General features: G+C 44.8%; 2 protein-coding genes across 2 annotated transcripts; one reads left to right on the top strand and one right to left on the bottom strand.

Moving 5' to 3' along the window:
- Positions 1–4,004: 4,004 nt before the first annotated feature.
- On the top strand, positions 4,005–6,916 carry LOC127310231 (uncharacterized). Its single transcript, XM_051340918.2, has 6 exons — positions 4,005–5,052; positions 5,141–5,480; positions 5,559–5,787; positions 5,858–5,930; positions 6,014–6,247; positions 6,331–6,916. The coding sequence occupies exons 3-6, from the start codon at positions 5,752–5,754 to the stop codon at positions 6,816–6,818; spliced, it is 831 nt and encodes a 276-aa protein (XP_051196878.2). The 5' UTR covers positions 4,005–5,052; positions 5,141–5,480; positions 5,559–5,751; the 3' UTR covers positions 6,819–6,916.
- Positions 6,917–20,068: 13,152 nt separating this feature from the next.
- On the bottom strand, positions 20,069–20,689 carry LOC127310232 (uncharacterized). The gene has a single exon (XM_051340919.1). The coding sequence runs from the start codon at positions 20,687–20,689 to the stop codon at positions 20,069–20,071; it is 621 nt and encodes a 206-aa protein (XP_051196879.1).
- Between the last annotated feature and the right edge of the window lie 5,545 nt (positions 20,690–26,234).

Below are 26,234 nucleotides of genomic sequence, written 5' to 3'. Positions count from 1 at the left end.
CCGCTCGAGTAGATGATTCCCGAGGGAGCCTTGGGGTTGGCCTTCTTCATCTCGGCATTCAGCTTGCCTGCTGTGGCCAACAGCGCTTGAAGTCGGGCTTGCTGCTGAACCAGGGTTTCACCGGACAACCCGCTCAACTCGGCAGCCACCTGCTCTGCTACCTTGATGCATTTAGCCGGGGTGTTGTAAACCGGCTTTGGGATGGAAATGAAGCTGCTGGGGGCACTAGATTCAGCTACTCCATCCAACTCCTTAGCTAGGTTTTTCCCTATAAGGTGCTGCCTATCTGCCTGAGTTGGACGAGATCGGACTACAGAGGTAAATCCGTTGGCCGTGTTATACTCACGCATGTCGCGGTCCAACTCTTGGCGCAGCTTCGCCATCTGCTCAGCTTCATAGAGGATTTGCTGCCGCTTCTCATCCAGCGCCCTCTGGACTTCAGCCAGGTCGACGCCCTCAGCGAGCTCGACCGGCTTCTCCAACTCTGCGATTGTGTCGCGCAGCACGGTTGGGATGGGCGAGGGAGTCTGGCCAGCTGGATCCCGGTTCTCCGGCTTCTCGTAAGCCGGCTTGCTCCTGCGAGAGGCTTTCTCGGCCAAGTCGGTCGTGAGCTTCTCTCCGCCGGCTTGAGCAGCGGTGGTGACCATGATCTCGCAGCTCGCGGACGAAGCTGGAATCCGGCCACATGCTGCCAAGATGGCTGGGGGGTCTTCCGCCTCTTGCACGTGGAGGGGGAACTTGCAAGCCGGCTGGCGGGACTTGACGGTGCCGACGAAGATCTCGTGCGTGCCGAAGTGCAGCACACAACCATGGAAGGGGAAAGACTGGTTGCTGATGCTGGAGGCGTTGTCGGCGATGAAGCGCAGCGCTCCAAAGCGCTGCACCAAGCCGGAGACGACGCGCTCGCTGCCAGGGAGAAGCTTCACGCCCATCCGGATCTTGACTCCAGCCAGCGCCGCTGCCAGCCCCACGGTGCGCGCCAACTGTCGTGGTGGGAGCACGACAGATGCCATGGGATGGCTTCGGTTGGGGCCGTAGGACGCTGGTGGTGACCGGGGCTCTCTTAGCGAGATAACACCCATACTCCTGCTTCTTTCTCTCTATAAACTAGTCACAGAGAGATACAAATTGCTCCTCCAGCTGTGTCCATGGGGGATGAAGGTGATGTCTAGAGGTGGAAGATGAAGATGGAGGCGCTAGGGTAGGAAAGAGTCGATCCCTCACGCAGGAGGACTAGGTCCTCCTTATATACTGGAGGAGCTAGGTTACTGAGGGGAAAAACCACATGCTTGGAGAAGACGACTATGCCCTTGACCTAAACTTTGTCGTATCCACAGTTGTTCCTCTCTCGTCATCCCGTACGGCTTACTCCCGAAGGAGGGAACGCGCGCACATGCAGGCCTCCTTTTGACCGTGGAGAGTAGAACTTGTCGGTCTTCTCGTTGACCAGCATCTTCTCCTCCTCGATGTTGCTTCCGTCTCCATGTCGGTTAACACTTCCGAACTGGTCCAAGTCGGCCATATCTCTAATCAACCCGGCCAAGTCGGTTAGGTGCTGATCGACTCCTAACCGGCTTCCATGTCGGACCAGGTTGATTCTTCCCCTTCGTTCCTCCGTCAACCCGGCATGGGACTAACTTCTACGTAGCCGGTTGTAGCCGGCTTGCGGGACCTTGATTATACCTTGTTCATGTCGGCGTAAACCAATCCGCCATCTTGGTGCTCCATGCCGGTTAACTCCAAGCTGGAGCCGTCATCTAGAAGCCGGGTTCGTCACAAAGTCCTCCATGCCTACCATGACCCTCCCGGGGGTCAGCCCCCCGACAGATATAGCTAGGATACTTTTAGTAAAGAATAATATGCATAAAGTGTAGATGAGGATTCCGTGCACTTGGTCATCATTGGTCTTGGTATCATGGCTATCCATTTATCCATCGTGATCTGTGTCACAATTGGTTATATGTGAATACGAGTGTTGCAAAAAGGAAGAATAACGGGGCAGACATATGTCCTAACAGTGCTACTGGTCCAACCGGTGAACCGGTCCGGTTTTTTAAACTATGCCTGGGGGCCGGTGTCCTGGTGCCCATCACCAGATGCCACACAGCCACATGCACAAGAGTAGGTGCACCGGCCATAGGAGGCGTCCCGTTTGAAACGGGGAGAAAAACAACCGATGATATAGCTAGGATACTTTTAGTAAAGAATAATATGCATAAATTGTAGATGAGGATTCCGTGCACCTGGTCATCAATGGTCTTGGTATCATGGCTATCCGTTTATCCATCGTGATCTGTGTCACAATTGGTTATATGTGAATACGAGTGTTGCAAAAAGGAAGAATAACGGGGCAGACGTATGTCCTAACAGTGCTACTGGTCCTTGTACACAGGAGTAAAATGATTTTAAATGGGCTGGTGTGCCAGACATAATTAATGACCGGCCCCATCTTTTCTACTACTATCATTGTGCCACTGTTGAACACTCATAGCTAACGCAATGGAGTACTCATAGCCTGGTAGTGACAAGGTATCGACTTATCAATGCCTACGTATTGTAGACTTAGGGTTTCGTGGAATAGAGGGCAAGTAGAACTCGAAGGTTTCAGGCGAACAAAGACGAAAATAAAGGTGGCTAGGGTTTAACAATGATTCAATTTCTCGCCAGGGCCTCGACCTGCCCTTATAAAGGAGGCTAGGTCGAGTCCTGGTCGGTTTACAATTGCATAGAGTCGGTTCCTTTTACAGGCCGAAGTAATTACATATTCCTCGGATGGATCACTCTTTCCTTATTCGGGGCCCATAAAGCCCATCTAAACATATACAGGTATACTAATACACGATAGCCCATTAGGCATACCCATGTCAGTAGCCCCCGAGATTTTACTCTACTCGCAGAGTCGAGTATAATCTCAAATCCTTCGACTTCATCTTTGATTCTTTGACTGCATCGATATTTCTTCGACTGCATCAATATTTCTTTGGCTGCATATACTTTACAAATCATATATATCATATATTTTATATTTTTCAAGGATTATTGGTAAACGACACTGATGCTTCCGACGGATCGGGAATCAGTTAATTGCTCCTGGGCAAATCATCGGTACCTACTTCAAACTTGAGTCCCTGAACTCAAATTCGGGATACTGACATAATTCAAGCTGAGCCGCTTTAGGACTTATCGAGCATTGAAATCCAGTAAATGTATTCACATTCTTCTAGGATATTTCACCCGAAATAAAGTTTATTTACCTAACGCGTCCGCTAGGATTTTTCTTCACATCATGGATGCGGAAAACAATGGCAGAGCGTATTCTGGTACGATTACCATGCCTCAGGACGGATCCTAAGGTCTTACCTTTATGATTCTTTGTGAAACATAGCATCCCTAGTTTTATCGCGGCGGACGCGCTTAGGGCCTTTGTTCGACTGATGGAATAACCCATTTCATCGACTTAATATTTTTATCTGGGGCACTCCCGATGGTAGTGAGATGATGACGACATCACCTATACAATGAGAATTTACTTTATCTTTTATCTTCATCGGGCACGCGACCAACACTCCCGATGGTAGTAGCCCCTGAGGCTATGGCTGAGCACTTGTTCCCAGTCATAGACTCGAAGAATTTCCATCATACTATCTTTTTGTATGTCAAACTATATTTTTCATCGGGTGAAAACTGCATCTCTTCATCTTTACGATGACACCGAGAATTATGAAGAACACTTCGTTGAAAAATTTGCACTTTTCCACGTGTACAACTGTCCTATGGGCCTATTTTGTTATCCACTGTCAACACGTGGCTTCTTGGTCCCACCACGCCGCTGAAACAGCGCGATAGTGGAGGATCTGGCGCTTTAGTTGAGGGTGTGGCTTGTGATTTTTCTGAAATGCCCCCACACGTGTACGGCTGACATTACTCCTTAAATTTTCGACAGTTCGTCATCGTCTTCCTCGCGTTACTTATACTGTGCGCCCTAGCAATTGCCTCCTTCCACCGCCATTTGCAATCCAGCTTCTTTGTGCGCACATCCTCTGCTTTGGAGCTGATTCCAAATCCCTCTCCATGGCTCGCTCCAAGAAAACCACACGCCACGGCGCATCCGCTTTTGCTGCTCCCTCCTCCTGCGCTGCGCACTCATCCTCTGAAGAACAGTCACATGGAGGCCTGGAGGAAGTTTTCTGGGGGCGCTCCAAGTTCAATGCCGCGGATCATCGCAAGATCAAGAGGCAAGGTTTGCTTCTGGACAAAAAAGCTTTCATCTTTCCTTCTGATGAGGTCGTTCCCATGCAAAAGGATGGGTGGAGGGTCGTTTTCTCCGCTTATCTTCAGCGCGGGCTCGCCTTCCCCGTGCATGACTTTTTGCGCGGTTTGCTGTTTTACTACGGCATTCAGTTGCATCATCTCACCCCCAACTCCCTTCTTCATATTTCAATTTTCATTACTCTCTGCGAATCTTTCCTCGGCATCCATCCCCACTCCGGGCTCTGGAAGTGCTATTATCAACTCTGCCGTTCCACCACTCGCGACGCCAACGCTGACGTTGGCTCGGTGTTTCTTAGATTGAGGAACGGCACCAACTACTTTACCCTGAAACTCGCGGACTCTGTCCAAGGGTGGAAGAATAAGTGGCTGTATGTCGTGGAGAAAAAGAGCAAGAACCAGAAGAACTTGCTTCCTCCCTTCAAGGCCGGAGCCAGTGTGCCCAAGAGAAGATCTTGGGATGAAGAAAACACCAAAGATGAAGAAGCTGAGATCAAGTACTTCGTCGATAAAATTCAATAGCTTCAGACAAAGCAAGGTCGGGAATTATCGGGCGTTCAACTGACAACGCACTTTCTGCGGATCCGCATCGCTCCCCTTCAAGCTCGCGCTGGAGGAATGTGGACGTATGCTAGAAACAATGATAGTGACCGCATTGGTCCGGATCTTGTTGGCGATGAATTCGACGCACCGGTGCGTTGCTTGACCAAGCTGACGAAGAAAAATCCAGTACCCGAGAAGTGCTTGATCACTCCATACGGCAATGGCTGTGCCTTATCAGCAGTAAGTCTTTGACTAACCTTCCTTTATCTTGATTTATGTATCCTTGTTTTGATACTAATAAAAACTTTCTCTGGTCGCTCTTTTGCAGAGGCATGTTACTTTGATGGAATATCCTCCCCTGCCCGAAGGGGAAGAGGTATCCGAAATGGAGCTTGTTGATGAAGAAGAGCCCGCGGATTCCAAGGCCCCGACCAAGGAAAATGAAGCGGCCAAAGATCCCGCAGAGTCTGAAGATGCTGCTGATGCTTCCTCCGAGGAGAAAGGTACCGCGAATAGAGACGAAATATCTCCCCTGCTGTCAGCTCCCCTGAGAACCGTAAGCTCATAAGGGCGGACGATGAAGAAGACTCTTCCACCTCTCACCATGTCGAAAGGTCCCCAGAGGCCGCACCTTTCGATATGCTCAATGTAGCTATGGGCGTTGACTCGTAAGTGACCTTGCCTGAAACTATGTTTATCTTTGTGCAAATCGCTTGTTGACAACAGCTATTTTTATTTTTGTATAGCGAGGACGAATCCGCGGCTGATGTGCAAAATGTCACAAGTGCCGAAAGAAGTCCCCCGAAGTCTCCTCCCCTGCTCGAAGAAAAGGCTGACTGCGAAAAGTAGGATGATGCCCCGAAGATTTTGGTTGCGCCCAGTCCTATTGTGCCCAAGAAAGCTCGACATCAGACCAGCCAAGCTGGTAAGGGCTTGATTATGTCCGAGAAATCCTCTGCTCCTCCGTTGGATGATGTAAGTATTTTCTTCGGCCTGAACTATTTTTCTTTGCTTGCTGCGCTGTACTAACTTTTAAGCTAAACAGATGCTGGTGATGGAATACATGGGCCTAGCGTCGCAGGCTGTTACCTTCCGCGAGGAAGCCAAACTTCTCGAGCGTAAGTTCCTCACACATGCTTCTTGAATTTGACCTATCTTTTTGGAACACATGCTTAATCTATCTCCTCCTTTCTTATCCCAGGCTCTCTCCAAACTGCTCAAGAGCGAATATCAACGTTAGAGCAAAAGTTGACCGAAGCTACCAATGCCCGCGAAATTGCAGAAGCCAAGGCTCAAGGGTATGCTGATCTCCAAGCTCGCGTACAAAAGGCTGCCGAAGAAAAATGCGCTAAGATGGAAAAAACTTCGGCTGACAGAGAAATCCTCGAGCATGATGCTTCCTCTCGCATTAAGAAGCTTTCGAGGGATTTGCACGGTAAGTGCCACTTGTCAAAATTTTATCGTTTAGTGTCCTCTCTCATTCTGTTGTTCCTACTTCCTTCCTCGCTTTATGTCTAGGTCAAAACCTTGGCACCGGATACAGTGAACTGCAGGAGCGCGATGACGATTCTCTCCCAGATTCGTTGTCCGTTCTTGAAGTTCATGTGTCATTTGCTGTCAAGGCGCTCGCCTGTGCCCGCAAAGTCTTCCGGCGCTTGCACACAGTTATTTTCCCGGACCCCCAGAAGAAGGCGCCCGAAGCTCTTGAAAGCTTCGGATTAACATTCCTTGACGCTGAAGATCCCATCCTCGGATTCCGCCGCTCGACGACCAAGGCTGGGGTTGAAGTTACGATCGCTCTTGTGGGGCATAGCCGCCAAGAAATTGACTGGGTGAAGGTTGCCAACGCCGAAGGTCTGAATGTAGACAAATATCGGGCACTCCTCAAGGGCGCGAAGAAATTCTCGCGAGGAATATTGCAAATCATAAATCCTTCGGCGACGTCGACAAGTAGTGCGGCCGCAAAAAGTGCAACTCCAACCGCCAGCGCCCGCACTGAGGTGTAGTGGCCACTCCTTTTATTAGCAAGCATTGTAAAATTTTAGGCTTCGTTATGGATTCTGTAGATGTACCCCTTTTGTCCATGTAATATAAATTATCCTTTGCTGCACGAAGAATTCTTATCACTTGTTCTTCTGTCTGTTTCTTGTTTTTGCTTCAGCCTTACGTCGATGAATTTCATCCTTCGACCACTCCCTCTGACGCTGATTGTGGTATGACTAAGTCGCAAAATAATCTCGAGGGCTCTACCTCGAAAATTTCTTCGAATTTCGAAGCACACGATCCTGAAGTAGAAAATCTTTGACGCCAACTGCAGGCTCTGAAAAAACAGTCGATTGTCGCTCTAGAACAAGCGAAACGAGCCACCACTTGCGCTGACGCGGCAGAGACTCAAGCGCAAAGGTCTGCTTCTTTGGAAGCCGCTGCTACCCTTCGTGCCTCGCAAGCGGAAACACGCAAGGCTTACATTATTGAACTTCTAACCGCCGCCTGCCAAGATCTTGCCGGTATATTTCGACTCTTTCCTTTTATCGTACTGTAGTAAATATATGTGCCTCTTTCTGTGGCCTCTGTGCGCTGCTTAGCTTCTGGAATGTTCTTTCCTGTAGGTGCTAACACAAATGTGCAAGCCGAAGAAGATCGGGTAAATGCTAGAGTTAATGTCTTGATGCAGCTTGCCCTTCAAGAAAATATTGAATTTTGGTCCAATGAGCAGCGGTGCCGCGCCATAGTTTTATTTCAGGATCGAGCCACTCAGGGTCGTGAACAAACATATTTCAGTCGTGGTGCCTTGGCAATGGTGTATAATGCCATGTTCCCGCGAAATCCTCAGCCAGACACGATGGAAAAGTTGATGAAGCTCTTCTGCAGTCCCGCAAATATTCATGATTTTGTGAAGGCGCAGATGGTTGCAGGCACCAAGTTTGCTCTTGTCTGGGTCAGAATCCACTACCCGAAGATTGACTTAGACCAGGTAGCCGAAGGTTCCATGCTGACACATCGCAAGAATCGCTTGAATATTGATAAACATAACGAAGCTGTGACTGCTCCTGCGCTGAAGATGATCGACAGATTACTGGAAGCTGACCAGGATTTCTTTGTAAATTACCGATATGATGCCTCTACTAGAGAGATGAGATCTATTCAGAAGACCATAGATAGATATTTTTGAACTTCTATTTCCCATAGCCATGTATGACATGTATATTTATGTTTGTAAAGAGATAGGCGCCAGATTCTCTCTAAGGAGAAGGCGCGTTAAATATTGTGATCGAGCGTCATTATACCAAGTACGTGACCTCTGTATGTTTGCTATGTTTTGACCTTGGGCTATCATATCAGCCGTTTTGTATCAATTATTTTCGATGCTTTATTTGTCCGATGGCTAGGGATTATGGCCGTTATTGCTAGTAACCTGTGAGGTATACTTTAAAAGGATTGTGAAGCTATGTTCTTCGCGAGGAGCCCCCGAGCGCTTATTTTCTGCGGGGAAGCCCCCGAGCCTATTTTTTCCGCGGGGAAGCCCCCGAGCCTATATTTTTCGCGGGGAAGCCCCCGGGCCTATATTTTTCGCGGGGAAGCCCCTGAGCATGTATTTTTCGTGAGGAAGCCCCCGGGCCTATATTTTTCGCGGGGAAGATATATATTTCCGGTCATACCATTTATATTATAATCATGGTAAAAACCTTTCGAACAAGCCCGCCTCATTAAAACCCTTCCGGTCCCACTCGGTACCCCGAAAGGGAAAGAGTGCGTCGTGAAAACTTGTCTGGTTCTTCAGTACAATGAGGGTTACATGATTTTCTTCGCGGATGCCTCTCTCTTTACGCGTAGAACCGTCGTAGCTGAGCGACGTTCCACGGGTTCCCTTCTACTTGTCCTGTTTTCTTGTCCTTCAGGCGATATGCTCCTCCTGGTATGACTTCTGTGACGATGTAGGGCCCGAGCCATGGTGACTCGAGTTTTTCATGGCCATCTTGCTTGAGTCGAAGGACTATCCTACCTCGAAAGATCAAGGGCGGAGCCTTCTACTATGATAATTCTTGAGGTTTTGCTGGTACTGAGTTACCCGAGAGAGGACTTCATCTCTTGCTTCATCTAATGCGTCGACGTCATCTTCTAGTGCTCTTTGTGAGGCTTGTTCCTCATAGGCCTCGATGCGCGGAGAATCATGTAATGTCTCGACAGGTAGTACTGCTTTTGCACTATGGACGAGGAAAAAGGGAGTTTCCTTTGTTGCTGTATTTGGCATTGTCCGCAAGCTCCACAACACCGATGGTAGCTCGTCGACCCAAGCGTTCCTAGCTCTTTCCAGAGGTGCCAGTAACCTTTTCTTGATGCCGTTGTAGATTAGCCCGTTTGCTTTCTCGACTTGCCCATTTGTTTGCGGGTGTGCCACCGAAGCAAATTTGAGTTTAATGCCCAAGCCTTCGCAATATTCCTTGAATTCTCTTGAGGTCAAGTTTGTCCCATTGTCTGTGACTATGCTGTGAGGTACTCCGAAGCGAAACACGATGGACTTGATAAAGTTCACCGCGGACGATGAATCAGCTGAGGTCACTGGGCAAGCTTTGACCCACTTGGTGAATTTATCGACCGCCACTAGAAGGTAAACATGACCTCCAGGCCAAGATTTGTGTAGCTTTCCCACCATATCGAGGCCCCATTGAGCGAAGGGCCAGGACAATGGTATTGGAGTTAACTCCGCTGCTGGTGAATGTGGCTTTACTGCAAATCTCTGACACGCTTCACATATCTCTACCAGGTTTTTGGCATCTTCGACTGCCGACAACCAGTAAAACCCTGCCCGAAAAGCTTTGGCTGCAATGGCTCTGCTGCTGGCATGATGCCCGCAAATTCCCTCATGGATATCTTTCAGTATTACTTGGCCTTCCTCGGGGGTGATGCATCGTTGTAAAATCCCTGATATGCTTCTTTTGTATAATTCTCCTTTTATGACGACAAAGGATTTAGAGCGCCTTATAACTCACCGTGCTTCAACTGGATCTTCCGGGATTTCTTTGTTTATCATATATGATAAATATGGCTGCATCCATGGAGTTTGTATCATCATTACCTATTCGACGTTTTCGCTCTCTGTTTCGTCGTCTGACTCATCATTTTCTTTAGCCTCATGGTCAGATTTGGCTTTCTTTGACTTGGCTTTTTTGCTGCTCGACGCTTTCCTTGTATTGATCGACCGCTCGACGATTTCCTCCCAGAAAACGCCTACTGGTACTGGTAAACATTGGGACCCGATGTTTGCCAAAACATCGGCGTCGTCGTTGCTCTGTCTGCTAATATGGTTAACTTCACAACCATCAAATGTTCCTTCGAGGTCGTTGTACGCCTGTCGATAGGCTATCATGTTATCATTGACAGCGTCGCATAAGTTCATCACTTGTTATGCCACCAACTGTGAGTCGCCAAATATCCTTACTCGAGTAGCTCCACAAGCTTTCGCCATCCTCATCCCGTGTAATAAGCCTTCATATTCTGCGTCGTTGTTTGAAGCGCACGGGAAACTGATTCGAAGAACATACTTCATCTTGTCCCCTTGCGGAGATGTAAGTATCATGCCTGCTCCTGCTCCTTCAGTTCTCTTTGACCCGTCGAAGTATACCTGCCATGTACTCGATAAATCTGGAGGTCCCGTGCACTGAATGTCCGTCCATTCTGCGATGAAGTCAGGCAATATCTGTGATTTTATCGCCTTTATTTTTTCATATGTGATGTCCCGCGGAGAGAGCTCAATGCCCCACAGAGAAACACGCCCCATAGCTTCGGGATTATTCAGTATATTTGATAGAGGAGCCTCATTGACCACTACTATCGGGTGCGCCGAAAAGTAATGTCGCAGCTTCCTTGCGGTTGTGAAGACACCGTATGCTAGCTTTTGATAATGCGGGTATCGTTGTCTTGAAGGAGACAACACTTCGCTGATGAAATATACTGGCCGCTGTACGCCGTGAGTTTTTCCTTCTTCGTTTCTTTCGACCACCAGTACTGAGCTGACAACCTGAGGTGTTGCGGCTAAGTATAGCAGCAGAGGCTCTTTCTCCCTTGGTGCCACTAATATAGGTGGCGTTGATATTACTTTTCTTTAGATGCTCAAAAGCTCGATCCGCTTCGTCGCTTGATACGTCGCAAACGTATCTATAATTTCTTATGTTCCATGCTACTTTTATGATGATACTCACATGTTTTATACACATTTTATGTCATTTTTATGCATTTTCTGGAACTAACCTATTGACAAGATGCCGAAGGGCCAGTTGCTGTTTTCTGCTGTTTTTGGTTTCAGAAATCCACCAAAAGAAATATTCTCGGAATTGGACAAATTTAATACCCAGGGTCTTATTTTTCCGCGGAGCTTCCAGAAGGCCGAAGTCGAGACGGAGACGGGCCACGAGGGGGCCACCCCATAGGCCGGCGCATCCAGCCTGGGGCCCGCGCCGCCCTATGGTGTGGGCGCCCCGCGTCGCCTCCTGCCCTACCCCTCTGCCTACATAAAGCCTCCGTCGCGAAACTTCCAGTACCGAGAGCCACGATACGTAAAAACATCCAGAGATGCCGCCGCCGCCAATCCCATCTCGGGGGATTCAGGAGATCGCCTCCGGCACCCTGCCGGAGAGGGGATTCATCTCCCGGAGGGCTCTTCATCGCCATGATCGCCTTCGGATTGATGTGTGAGTAGTCCACCCCTGGACTATGGGTCCATAGCAGTAGCTAGATGGTTGTCTTCTCCTCATGTGCTATCATTGTTAGATCTTGTGAGCTGCCTAACATGATCAAGATCGTTTATCTGTAATGCTACATGTTGCGTTTGTTGGGATCCGTTGAATATATGAATACTATGTTATGTTGATTATCAATCTATATGTGTTATTTATGATCTTGCATGCTCTCCGTTACTAGTAGAGGCTCTGGCCAAGTTGATACTTGTAACTCCAAGAGGGAGTATTTATGCTCGATAGTGGGTTCATGCCTCCATTAAATCTGGGACAGTGACAGAAGGTTCTAGGGTTGTGGATGTGCTGTTGCTACTAGGAATAAAACATTAATGCTTTGTCTAAGGATATTTGTGTTGATTACATTAGGCACCATACTTAATGCAATTGTCTGTTGTTTGCAACTTAATACTGGAAGGGGTGCGGATGCTAACCGGAAGGTGGACTTTTTAGGCATAGATGCATGCTGGATAGCGGTCTATGTACTTTGTCGTAATGCCCAATTAAATCTCACACTACTCATCATGATATGTATGTGCATTGTTATGCCCTCTATATTTGTCAATTGCCCAACTGTAATTTATTCACCCAACATGCTATTTCTTATTGGAGAGACACCACTAGTGAACTGTGGACCCCGGTCCATTCTTTTACATCTGAATACAATCTACTGCAAACATTGTTCTTTACTGTTCTCTGCAAACAAACATCATTTTCCGCACCATACGTTTAATCCTTTGTTACAGCAAGCCAGTGAGATTGACAACCTCACTATTAAGTTGGGGCAAAGTATTTGGATTGTGTTGTGCAGGTTCCACGTTGGCACCGGAATCTCTAGTGTTGCGCCGCACTACACTCCGTCACCAACGACCTTCACGTGCTTCTTGACTCCTACTGGTTCGATAACCTTGGTTTCTTACTGAGGGAAAAGCTTGCTGCTGTACGCATCACACCTTCCTCTTGGGGTTTCCCAACACTGCACCGTTCATCTTCGCCATCGTAGCACCGTGTGCAGCATCAAGACTCTTTTCTGGCGCCGTTGCCGGGGAGATCAAGACACGCTGCAAGGGGAGTCTCCCACTTCCAATCTCTTTACTTTGTTTTTGTCTTGCTTTACTTTATTTTATTAACCGCTTTGTTTGCTTTCTTATATCTAAACACAAAAAAATTAGTTGCTAGCTTTACTTTATTTTACTGTCTTGTTTGCGTTCTCTATATTAAAAATACAAAAAAATTAGCTACTTGCATTTACTTTATCTAGTTTGCTTTATTTGCTATTGTTAAAATGGGTACTTCTGAAAATACTAAGTTGTGTGACTTCACTAGCACAAATAATAATGATTTCTTATGCACACCTATTGCTCCACCTGCTACTGCCGCAGAATTTTTTGAGATTAAACCTGCTTTACTAAATCTTGTTATGAGAGAGCAATTTTCTGGTGTTAGTTCTGATGATGCTGCTGCCCATCTTAATAATTTTGTTGAACTTTGTGAAATGCAAAAGTATAAGGATGTAGATGGTGATATTATAAAATTAAAATTGTTTCCTTTCTCCTTAAGAGGAAGAGCTAAAGAATGGTTGCTATCTTTGCCTAAGAATAGTATTGATTCATGGACTAAATGTAAGGATGCTTTTATTGGTAGATATTATCCTCCTGCTAAATTTATATCTTTGAGAAGTAGCATAATGAACTTTAAGCAATTGGATAATGAGCATGTTGCTCAAGCATGGGAAAGAATGAAATCTATGGTTAAAAATTGCCCTACCCATGGACTGACTACTTGGATGATCATCCAAACCTTTTATGCAGGATTGAATTTTTCTTCGCGGGACCTATTGGATTCAGCTGCTGGAGGTACTTTTATGTCCATCACTCTAGGCGCTGCAACAAAGCTTCTTGATAATATGATGACTAATTATTCTGAATGGCACACGGAAAGAGCTCCACAAGGTAAGAAGGTAAATTCTGTCGAGGAAACCTCCTCTTTGAGTGATAAGATTGATGCTATTATGTCTATGCTTGTGAATGGTAGATCTAATATTGATCTTGATAATGTTCCGTTAGCTTCATTGGTTGCTCAAGAAGAGCATGTTGATGTGAACTTCATTAAAAATAATAATTTCAACAACAATGCCTACCGGAATAATTCTAGTAACAACTATAGGCCATATCCTTCTAATAATGGTAATGGTTATGGTAATTCTTATGGTAATTCTTACAACAATAATAGGAGTGTACCCTCTGGTCTTGAAGCCATGCTTAAAGAATTTATTAATACACAAACTGCTTTTAACAAATCTGTTGAAGAAAAGTTTGGTAAAATTGATATTCTTGCTTCTAAGGTCGATAGTCTTGCTGCTGATGTTGATCTTTTGAAATTAAAAGTTATGCCTACTGAAACTAAAGATATTAAATCATTTGCTACAGCAAACACCATCCAAGTTCGCATTAATGAAAATATTAGATTAATGGCTGAATTGCGTGCTAGGTGGGAAAAAGAAGAAAATGCTAAAGAGAATAATGTAGCTAAAGTTTGGACTATTACCACCACTAGTAATGATAATGCTTCACATGTTGCTACACCTCCTACTATCAATGGTAAAATAATTGGTGTTGGCAATATTTCTACTCCTAATGCAAAGCGTGCAAAACCGCTTGAAACTGCTGAAACTGTTTGTGATAAAACTGCTGAATTTTTTCAGAATATTGGGGACAATGATCCCATTGCTTTAGATCATAATGGTTTAGATTTTGATGATTGTCACATCTCTGAAGTTATAAAGTTCTTACAAAAACTTGCTAAAAGTCCTAATGCTAGTGCTATAAATTTGGCATTTACAAAACATATTACAAATGCTCTCATTAAAGCTAGAGAAGATAAATTAAAACTTGAAACTTCTATTCCTAGGAAGTTAGAAGATGGTTGGGAGCCCATCATTAAGATGAAGGTCGATGATTTTGATTGTAATGCTTTATGTGATCTTGGTGCAAGTATTTCTGTTATGCCTAAGAAAATCTATGATATGCTTGATTTGCCTCCATTGAAAAATTGTTATTTAGATGTTAATCTTGTTGATAATTCCATAAAGAAACCTTTGGGGAGGATTGATAATGTTCGCATTACTATTAATAATAATCTTGTCCCCGTTGATTTTGTTGTCTTGGATATTGAATACAATGCGTCTTGCCCCATTATTTTGGGAAGACCTTTTCTTCGAACTGTTGGTGCTATTATTGATATGAAGGAAGGTAATATTAAATATCAGTTTCCTCTCAAGAAAGGTATGGAACATTTCCCTAGAAAAAGAATGAAGTTACCTTTTGATTCCATTATTAGAACAAATTATGATGTTGATGCTTCATCTCTTGATAATACTTGATTCACACTTTCTGCGCCTAGCTGAAAGGCGTTAAAGAAAAGCGCTTATGGGAGACAACCCATTATTTTACTTCTGCACTTTTGTTTTATATTTGAGTTTTGAAAGTTGTTACTACTGTAGCAACCTCTCCTTATCTTTATTTTATTGCATTGTTGTGCCAAGTAAAGTCTTTGATAGCAAAGGTAATACTAGATGTGGATTACTGCGCAGAAACAGAATTCTTAACTGTCACGAAATTGAGCTGCCCTGCCTGTAGGTAACTCATAAAAATCTGCCAATTTACGAGCGTAATCCTCAGATATGTATGAAACTTTCATTAAATTTGAGCATTTTCATCTGAGCAAGTTTAGTGCCTCGAAAAAATTCATCTTTACGGACTGTTCTGTTTTGACAGATTCTGCCTTTTTATTTCGCATTGCTTATTTTGCTATGTTTGATGGATTTCTTTGTTCCATTAACTTTCAGTAGCTTTGTGCAATGTCCAGAAGTGTTAAGAATGATTATGGCACCTCTGAATATGTGAATTTTTGATTATGCACTAACCCTCTAATGAGTTTGTTTTGAGTTTGGTGTGGAGGAAGTTTTCAAGGATCAAGAGAGGAGGATGATACAATATGATCAAGGAGAGTGTAAACTCTAAGCTTGGGGATGCCCCCGTGGTTCATCCCCGCATATTTCAAGAAGACTCAAGCATCTAAGCTTGGGGATGCCCAAGGCATCCCCTTCTTCATCGACAACTTATCAGGTCACCTCTAGTGAGACTATATTTTTATTCCGTCACATCTTATGCGCTTTACTTGGAGCGTCTTTATGTTTTTATTTTTGTTTTGTTTGAATAAAATCGGATCCTAGCATTCATAATGTGGGAGAGAGACACGCTCCGCTGTTGCATATGAACACATGTGTTCTTAGCTTTATTATTAATGTTCATGGCGAAGGTTGAAATTGCTTCGTTAATTGTTATATGGTTGGAAACAGCAAATGCTACATGTGGTAAATGGTATAATGTTTTGAATAATTTAATTCTTGGCAATTGTTGTGCTCAAATAGATCATGTTTAAGCTCTTGCATCATGTGCTTTGCACTTATTAGTGAAGAAATATTGTAGAGCTTGTTGACATTTGGTTTGCATGATTGGTCTCTCTAAAATCTAGATATTTTCTAGTGAGGGTTTGAACAACAAGGAAGACAGTGTAGAGTCTTATAATGCTTGCAATATGTTCTTATGTAAGTTTTGCTGTACCGGTTCATACTTGTGTTTTCTTCAAACAACCTTGCTAGCCTAAGCCTTGTATCGAGAGGAAATGCTTCTCATGCATCCAAAATCCTTGAGCCAAAAACTATGCCATTTGTGTCCACCATACCTACCTACTACATGGTATTTTTCTGCCATTCCAAAGTAAATTGCTTGAAGTGCTACCTTTAAAAATTCTATTCTTTGTCTTTGCAATATATAGCTCATGGAAAAAATAGTGTAAAAACTATTGTGGTATTGAATATGCACCTTGTGTATCTTATTTCTTAAAAGTTGCCTGCTGTGCTATAACCATTGAACTACTGGGGAAAGCCATCAACCTGCCACATCTTGGTTGAATATCGTGTGGGTTGCCATGCATGTTCGTCTTGTTCTGAAGTAAATGAGATTTTTCATGATCACATGGTTTGAGTATGCATATTGTTAGAGAAGAACTTTGGGCCGCCAACCGAAGCCATGTATCATGGTGGAAGTTTCAGCATGGGCAACTAATCCTCAAAATCTCTTATGAGAACTTGTTAATTGCTTTAAGCATTAAATCCGAGGAGCCCGCTTGTCTGTTTTATATGTTGTTCCGGTATGGATGGTCAAAAGTTGAGACTTTCGATGGCGAAAAATCCTAAAGAAGTGTCTCCTTGATCATTTGTACAGTCGACATAGAGGTACCCCTTTGTGACACTTGGTTGAAACATATGTTATGCAATGATAATCCGTGGAAAATCCGAGCTCGTTAAGGCAAGTTGCGGGCACTATTGGTATACAATGCATGAGGCTTGCAACTTTTTAGTCATTTTATGCACAACCCATATGACGTATCATTACCGTTGACAAAATTGTTTCTATATTTTCAAAACAAAAGCTCTAGCACAAATATAGCAATCCATGCTTCCCTCTGCGAAGGGTCATTCCTTTACTTTTCTGTTGAGTCAGTTCACCTATTTCTCTCTATCTCCGAAGCAAACACTTGTGTCAGCCATGTGCATTGATTCCTACATACTTGCTTATTCGCATTCATCATATTACTTTGTATTGACAATTATCCATGAGATAAACATGTTGAAGTTGAAAGCAATTGCTGAAACTTATATCTTCCTTTGTGTTGCTTCAATACTTTTACTAAGAATCTATTGCTTTATGAGTTAACTCTTATGCAAGTCTTATTGATGCTTGTCTTGAAAGTACTATTCATGAAAAGTCTTTGCTATATGATTAAGTTGTTTATTCATTAGCTTTGCCATCATCTCGAATCACCTCATTCACTACATATGCTTACAATAGTATGATCAAGATTATGTTAGCATGTCACTTCAGAAATTATCTTTGTTATCGTTTACCTACTCGAGGGCGAGTAGGAACTAAGCTTGGGGATGCTGATACGTCGCAAACGTATCTATAATTTCTTATGTTCCATGCTACTTTTATGATGATACTCACATGTTTTATACACATTTTATGTCATTTTTATGCATTTTCTGGAACTAACCTATTGACAAGATGCCGAAGGGTCAGTTGTTGTTTTCTGCTGTTTTTGGTTTCAGAAATCCACCAAAAGAAATATTCTCGGAATTGGACAAATTTAATACCCAGGGTCTTATTTTTCCGCTGAGCTTCCAGAAGGCCGAAGTCGAGACGGAAACGGGCCACGAGGGGGCCACCCCATAGGCCGGCGCATCCAGCCTGGGGCCCACGCCGCCCTATGGTGTGGGCGCCCCGCGTCGCCTCCTGCCTACCCCTCTGCCTACATAAAGCCTCCGTCGCGAAACTTCCAGTACCGAGAGCCACGATACGTAAAAACATCCAGAGACGCCGCCGCCGCCAATCCCATCTCGGGGGATTCAGGAGATCGCCTCCGGCACCCTGCCGGAGAGGGGATTCATCTCCCGGAGGGCTCTTCATCGCCATGATCACCTCCGGATCGATGTGTGAGTAGTCCACCCCTGGACTATGGGTCCATAGCAGTAGCTAGATGGTTGTCTTCTCCTCATGTGCTATCATTGTTAGATCTTGTGAGCTGCCTAACATGATCAAGATCGTTTATCTGTAATGCTACATGTTGCGTTTGTTGGGATCCGATGAATATATGAATACTATGTTATGTTGATTATCAATCTATATGTGTTATTTATGATCTTGCATGCTCTCCGTTACTAGTAGAGGCTCTGGCCAAGTTGATACTTGTAACTCCAAGAGGGAGTATTTATGCTCGATAGTGGGTTCATGTCTCCATTAAATCTGGGACAGTGACAGAAGGTTCTAAGGTTGTGGATGTGCTGTTGCTACTAGGGATAAAACATCAATGCTTTGTCTAAGGATATTTGTGTTGATTACATTACGGACCATACTTAATGCAATTGTCTGTTGTTTGCAACTTAATACTGGAAGGGGTGCAGATGCTAACCGGAAGGTGGACTTTTTAGGCATAGATGCATGCTGGATAGCGGACTATGTACTTTGTCGTAATGCCCAATTAAATCTCACACTACTCATCGTGATATGTATGTGCATTGTTATGCCCTCTATATTTGTCAATTGCCCAACTGTAATTTGTTCACCCAACATGCTATTTCTTATTGGAGAGACACCACTAGTGAACTGTGGACCCCGGTCCATTCTTTTACATCTGAATACAATCTACTGCAAACATTGTTCTTTACTGTTCTCTGCAAACAAACATCATTTTCTGCACCATACGTTTAATCCTTTGTTACAGCAAGCCGGTGAGATTGACAACCTCACTGTTAAGTTGGGGCAAAGTATTTGGATTGTGTTGTGCAGGTTCCACGTTGGCGCTGAAATCCCTGGTGTTGCGCCGCACTACACTCCGTCACCAACGACCTTCACGTGCTTCTTGACTCCTACTGGTTCGATAACCTTGGTTTCTTACTCAGGGAAAAGCTTGCTGCTGTACGCATCACACCTTCCTCTTGGGGTTTCCCAACACTGCACCGTTCATCTTCGCCATCGTAGCACCGTGTGCAGCATCATCGCTCCACTCGAATTTATCTGATTTTTCATTAGGGTGTAGAAGGGTAACGCATTTTCTCCGAGCCTTGCCTGTTAACTGCTGAACTTCGAGCAACTTTATTGGCTTTTTCATTGTCACTATGGCTTGTATTTTTTCGGGATTGGCTTCAATCCCCCTTTCTGATACTAGCTAGCCAAGGAGCTGCCCCGCTGGGACTCCAAAGGAACATTTCGTCGGGTTCAGCTTGATCTGATATTTGTCGAGGCTATCGAATACTTCGCGGAGGTCTTCGATCAATGTTTCCCCTCTCTTTGTGGTAATTACGACATCATCGATGTACACTTGTACGTTTTTCCTTATTTGGTTTGCCAGGCACTTTTGCATCATGCGCTGGTAAGTGGCTCCCGCGTTCTTTAGCCCGAAGGGCATGGTCTGATAACAGAAGACACCATTTGGAGTTGTGAAAGATGTTTTTTCTTCGTCTTCGACTCTCAGACGTATCTGATTATATCCAGAATATACGTCCAAGAAGGAAAGACGCTCGCACCCCGCTGTCGAGTCGATAATCTGATCGATCCGCGGTAGAGGAAATTGATCCTTCGGACAATGTTTATTGAGGCACGTGAAATCCACACACATGCGTAAGATGTCAGTGTTTTTCTTTGGTACTAGGACCGGATTTGCGACCCAGTTGCTTGTTTAATTTCCTTGATGAACCCAGCATCTTCGAGATGATGGATTTCTGAAAGTATCGCTTTTCTATTAGGCTCCGAAAAACACCGCAGTGGCGGCTTAACTGGCCTTGCTTTAGGATCCACATGTAAGGCGTGCTCGGCAAGTTCCCTTGGGACGCCTGGCATGTCAGCTGTACACCAGGCGAAGATTCCCTAGCGCTCACGGAAGTACTCGACGAGCGCGCTTTCCTATGCGACATCCAAGTTGGATGCCACGAAGGTGGATTTTTTCGAATCTGTAGGGTGGATCTGAACTTCCTTTGCATTCTTGGAGGTGTCGAAAGTTTGCTGATTTTGCGAGCTTCGGCCCACATCTGGAAGAACGTCGTGGTTTGTTGTAAGCTTTGCTGCGTCGTATTCTGCTTGCATGCCGAAGCTTTCTGAAATCCTGTTGAAGTCTCTGTCGCACATATCGGACCAGACGAAGCTTCCTTTCACTGTTATTGGTCCCCTTGGTCCTGGTATCCTTAGCAGCAGGTACGTATAATGTGGGACTGCCATGAACCTGGCGTAAGCTGGGCGCCCGAAGATTGCGTGATATTGCGAGGGCCAATCCATTACTTCGAACTCTATTTTTTCCTTCCTGAAATTATCTGGAGTTCTGAACTGCATGTCCAAAGATATTCTGCCCAGAGGAAAGTTAGGCTTTTCTGGTGTGACGCCGTGAAATCTCGTATCTGATGGCCGAAGATTTGCCAATGATATGTTCATCTTTCTAAGTGTGTTAGCATATATCAGATTTAAGCTGCTTCCTCCGTCAATGAAAACGCGCGAGACGTCAAAACCAGCGATCACTGCTGGAAGCACCATGGCCGCGTGTCCTGGCCGCGGAACTTGCGGAGGGTGATCTGACTGATCAAACCCGATTGGTTGATCTGACCAGTTAAGATACTCCTTTGTGGGGGGTGGTGTTTGAGTTGCTATGTTAACCTGTCGCGTGATCAGCTTTTGCGCACGATTTGATGGTCGAGCTTTTTGGATCATTATTATCGATCCCTTGGGTTCGATGTAGCCGTTGTTTTTATCATTTGCTGCCTCTAGCTGGAGTTTTTGCGCAGGTCCTGCTATCGCCGGTGCTGGAGGTAATGGGACATGTACCTCGCTCTTGACTTGCCTTGTATATCCTCTATTTACTGCTTCGGATTGAGACGCGTTTGCCGCTCTCTGGAGATTGATGAACGTACGACAGTCTTTCCTCAGGTGATTTGACTGTCTTTTTCCTTGCGGGTCTATGAAGAAATGCATCTGGCATGGACCGTTGAGCGTATCCTCTGGCGAGAAGTATTCTCGCGGAGGTCTTGGTCGATATTCTGTTCTGTTTGAGTTTTGGTGTCGCGCTTTTCCCCCTTGTATTCGCTATTTTTGTGATAATCATCTCTTTGTTCACTGTTACCGTGAAATCTAGCTGAAACTTGTCTTGATCCTTCGTACTCGCGGTATCTCCTTCGCTGCTGATTGTTATTGTACCGCGGAGGCTCCTCCTCCGGTGATCGGTTGCGTTTTGTGCTTACCGCATCTTCTCCATTGGCCCACCTATTGGCTGTGTCCATGAGTGTTCCTATGTTTTTTGGGGCGATGCGCCCAATTTCTTGGACTAAATCCTATCGACGTAGACCATTGACGAAGGCATCTATTGCTCTCTCATCGGATACATCTTCTGCGGAATTTTTCATGATGCTCCACCGCTGTATATAGGCGCGCATTGATTCGACACTCTTCTGTGTTATTGCTCGTAATTCCTCGATTGAAGCTGTCTTTTTGCATGTTGATTTAAAGTTTTGTACAAAAATTTCTTTGAATGCGTCCCATGAATCTATCGACTCCATGGGTAATTTACGCAACCAAGATCTTGCTGCTCCGCTTAGCTGCAATTGTATGCTTTGCATTGTAGTACACTATGAGCCTCCTTTGATTTTCACCGTCTCGAGGTAATCTGTTAACCACTCATCAGGATCCTGTAGACCGTCGAATTTTTTGAATTTATCGGGTAACTGGAAATCTCTCGGGACAGGCGTTTTCCTGATTCTTCAGGTGAAGCAGTGAACTCCGCACATATCGTCCTCGCTGAATTCTCGCATGTCGCGTTCCTCGCGGGCCCTGTCGACCCTTTGCTGCGCCGTTGGCTCCCTTGGAGAAGATGCAGGTGCATGGTTTGACTGATGTCTTGGAGATCTAGAGCGGCGTGCCGCTGTTTCTGCTCCATGCCTTGGGCTATTCTGCTGCCTTGGGGTTTCTGCAGATCTTGGAGTTGACCCTTTATCTGCTACCACTGCTCCCATCATGCCCATGCCTGCCATGGCTGTTTGGAAAGCTGAATATCGGGGATCGTCCTCCGTTGGTTTTGTTGCCATCATATAGGTGTGTGCTGCTATGTAAGCTGCCTCTGGAGTTTTAGGTACTAGTCTTCCCCTTGTGTCCATCGTCATGAAGGACATGTCGAGGTCTCTGATGACGCGATCATTTGCTGGTATATTGGGCATCCTTGGTCGAGATTTATGACCCCGTGGTTGTCCGTTATTGTGCGAAGTGCCTGACATGGCGCTGAGCCCTGCTCGCCGTTTGCTTGAATTGTCGGCCGCTACCTTTCTTTTGTCTAGCTCTTCTTTCTGCTTCTGCATCTCTCGTGCTGCACGAGCGAGCCTATATTGGTACGCCGTTAATTCTTCGGCTGTTGATTGTGCGTTCAGTGGCAACTCTCCAGTTAAAGCTTGATTTGCCCTGGCCCATGCTGCTGGAGAGAGGGTTGATCTTACACGCGGCGGATTTGTTTCGTACTTGGGGCCCATACCCCTATTGAGGTTTGTGAGGTCGACAATAGGGTTGCCGTTTTCTTCGAAGAGCTCAGAGGCTTCAGACGCTGTCGTCTCGTTGTTTTGGATCACCAAGATCTGATGGCTCACGAGGGTAGGATCGTTAGTAGTAATTGAATTTAAGAGGTGTTGGGTATGTGTACCAGAATCCGCGCCATCGTCCATCTCTTGGCCATTCTCGTGTGGAGGTTCCTCTTCTATCTCAGGAGTTGCGAGCCACGCACTGTTTCTCGGGATGCACTCGAGGAAATTATTGAGCACCCCCTTGCTGGATCTAACCTTGACTTGATGAACACGTTTTGCTTTCTCGTGCTCTCCTTGCTCGGTTTGAGGTAGATTGGATCTACCCGAAGATTTTTTGATCAGAGCGCCGAAGCTGGGCGTCGAGATCTCTTCCTCGCTTGATTCACCGCACGATGCCAAAGATCCTGAGTTGCTTGGCGAAGCTGGTACGGCGCCCGAAAAAATCGGGATCGAAAAGCGGTAGGAGCCTTCTTTATCGATAACGAATCGATAACTTCCGAAAGTTACATCCATCTTCTCGCCGAGATCGGCGTACTGCAGACGCTGAGCAGGATGGTGAGGTAAAAAAAAATTGTGCACAGATTGGTTTGAGTTACCTCCTTCCATCGAGTTGCTTGAAGATGATTCTGCTGAAGATGCCATCGAGTCATATTCTTGACAGCCTCTAACCCCACAGACGGCGCCAATTGACAAGGTATCGACTTGTCAATGCCTACGTATTGTAGACTTAGGGTTTTGTGGAATAGAGGGCAAGTAGAACTCGAAGGTTTCAGGCGAACAAAGGCGCTAGGTTTAACGAAATTAAAGGTGGCTAGGGTTTAACAATGATTCGATTTCTCGCCAGGCCTCGACCTACCCTTATAAAGGAGGCTAGGTTGAGTCCTGGTTGGTTTACAATTCCATAGAGTCGGTTCCTTTTGCAGGCCGAAGTAATTACATATTCCTCGGATGGATCACTGTTTCCTTATTCGGGGCCCATAAAGCCCATCTAAACATATACATGTATACTAATACACGATAGCCCATTAGGCATACCCATGTCAGGTAGTGAGCTCGCAGTCGCAGGTGAAGGTCTATGAAATTATTTTGGCAGTAGCTTTGTCGTGTGCGCGCTCACAGTAAATAGCTCATCTTAATGTGAAATTCGGGATTAGCTCCACAAAAAATAACATCGTGCTTAGAAATATTTAGAAAGTGTTTAATATGCATTCCAAAGCTTTGAATAAAAGTTCACTTGCTCAACAAATGTTTATGGGGTTAATTTTTTTATGAGGGGTTGAAAAATATGTTTAGACTGGTTTTGTACAAAATAATCATGGGTATACAAAGTATGTTTATGTATTAAAGAAAAAATCACGGGGTTAAAAAATGTTAACAAGTTTCAAAAAAAAGTTCACTGGTTTCAAAATTATCTTCGTGGTGGTTCGTAAGAATGTACATATGTTATATATGTTAATGTATTATAAAATGCTCACGGGTTCAGAAAAAGGTTCAGTGGGTTCAAACATATGTACATGGTTGCTAAAGAAAATGTTCATCGGTTAAAAAAAAGGGTATGTTCTGTATTAACAAACAGCTACGTTGATATATTAAAAAGGAAACAATTAGGTATTAAAAAATCATCATGAGGTTAAAAAATGTTAAAGGGCTGAACAGATGTTCATAGTATTCAAAAATTTGTTCACAGTTCTTCGATAAAATATTCATGGGTTTACAAAAGTATGGTCATGTTCTTTTTTAACTTTGATTTAAAAACATGTTCATATTTTAGAAAACAATTTAAACCAAAAACGAGCATGGATTTTGTGCACACACGTACGGGTGTGTGTGTATTATCGTCACCGTTCATTTTGCTTTGAGATTCGAGAAAAAGGCGGATAGCTCTATCTCTCTCCTCTTTTTTTCCCAATCCACAAAAAAATGAACGGCGAGGATAACTCACACACCCGTACGTGCGTGTATAAAGGTGATGGGGTTCGTTGCACAGAAAACAAAAAATTTCCTACGATTTGCAACACACCAAGATCGAATCTAGGAGATAACTCGTAACGGTTTTGCGAGCACTCACCCTCGAAGACCGGTAGCAGGAAAACGTTCCCGCAAACAAACGTGGATGATGTAGAGTGTACTCGCCCGACCTCAAGGTCGCGAAGAACTTGGCGCCACAAACGCGCAGCGCCCCGTACTCGGTCACACGTACGGTACGGCGATGAGCTCCACCCCCTTTCTCCAGTTGGCATCGGAAGTAGTGGATCCTCGGGAACCTCTAGCAGCACTACGACATAGTGGTGATGGTGGAGGAGAAAATTGGGCAGGGCTTCGCCTAAGCACCGTGTCCGTGAGGTGGAGAAGCAAGGGGTGAAAGATGCCAACCAAAGGGCATGTGTGTGAGCAAACTTGAGAGGGTGTGAAAGCACCACTATACATAGGAGGAGGGGAGGCAGACAGCCCCAAGGGGAGCACTCCCCAAGAGGTGCCTCCACCTCTCCCCTCATCATGTGAGTGGAGCTTCCACTCACCTCCACTCAAACCTCAAAATTCTCCACTCAAAAACCAAGAGTTTCCCATTAAAACAATTTTAATACACTTGGTTTAATGTCACTCAAATTAATGAACACTTCATTCAATGAGTACTTCATTTAATGAACACATTAACAATTTACTCCATTGCACTATTTCGATACACCAAAACTATTCCAGCATTTTATCGAGACAGTTCCCGTGCAGTCCAGATTTTCTCCTACGTTTCGTATCCACTCAATTGCGTCGACGAATCCTTAAGTGTGTCTCCCTATGGTTCGTGAATAAATGGACATGACCGAGACATTTCTGTGATCAATAATCAACAGTGGGATCTGGAGATCCGTGATGATTCCCACTTACTCAACGATGACTTAGTGATCGTGTGAACCGATACTCAGTAACTATTTCCTTTTGTCTCGCGATATTTTACTTGTCCGAGATTCGATCATTTGGTATCACCATACCTTAGTTCAATCTCGTTCCCGACAAGTACTCTTTTACTCGTTCCATGACATAACATTCTCGTGAACCATTCACGTGCTTGCAAGCTATGTTAATTTGATATCACCGAGAGGGCCCAGAGTATATCTCTCCATCATCAGGATGGACAAATCCCACTCTTGATCCACGAGCCTCAACTGACACTTTCCATGTACCTGATGACACCTTTATAATCACCCTATTACGGTGTGACGTTTGATGGAATCAAAGTACCCTTCCGGTGCCAGCGATTGACGTGATCTCATAGTCTAAGGAACAAAGCTACTTCGCATGAAAAGATACAACAACAAAAAAGATGATATGGTCGCATTGCTATATCTATTGTGGGTGAATGTTCATCACATCATTCTCCAATGATATGACCTTGTTATAAACAACATCCAATGTTAATGATCAGGAAACCTTGATCATTCGTTAATCAACAAGCTAGTATAATGAGAGGCATTACTAGGAACCTTTTTATTGTATATTAAACACACATGTATTAATGTTTCCGT

Source organism: Lolium perenne, chromosome 6 (genome assembly GCF_019359855.2).
Source record: "Lolium perenne isolate Kyuss_39 chromosome 6, Kyuss_2.0, whole genome shotgun sequence".
NCBI classification, from domain to species: Eukaryota; Viridiplantae; Streptophyta; class Magnoliopsida; order Poales; family Poaceae; genus Lolium; species Lolium perenne.
This window is presented reverse-complemented; position numbering and strand designations above follow the sequence as displayed.

Coding starts and splice junctions, on each gene's coding strand:
- LOC127310231 (XM_051340918.2), top strand. CDS start 5,752: ATGTCCGAGAAATCCTCTGCTCCTCCGTTGGATGAT. Junction 5,931..6,013: donor GGAAGCCAAACTTCTCGAGC/GTAAGTTCCTCA, acceptor TTCTTATCCCAG/GCTCTCTCCAAACTGCTCAA. Junction 6,248..6,330: donor GCTTTCGAGGGATTTGCACG/GTAAGTGCCACT, acceptor CTTTATGTCTAG/GTCAAAACCTTGGCACCGGA.
- LOC127310232 (XM_051340919.1), bottom strand. CDS start 20,689: ATGGTGCTTCCAGCAGTGATCGCTGGTTTTGACGTCTCGCGCGTTTTC.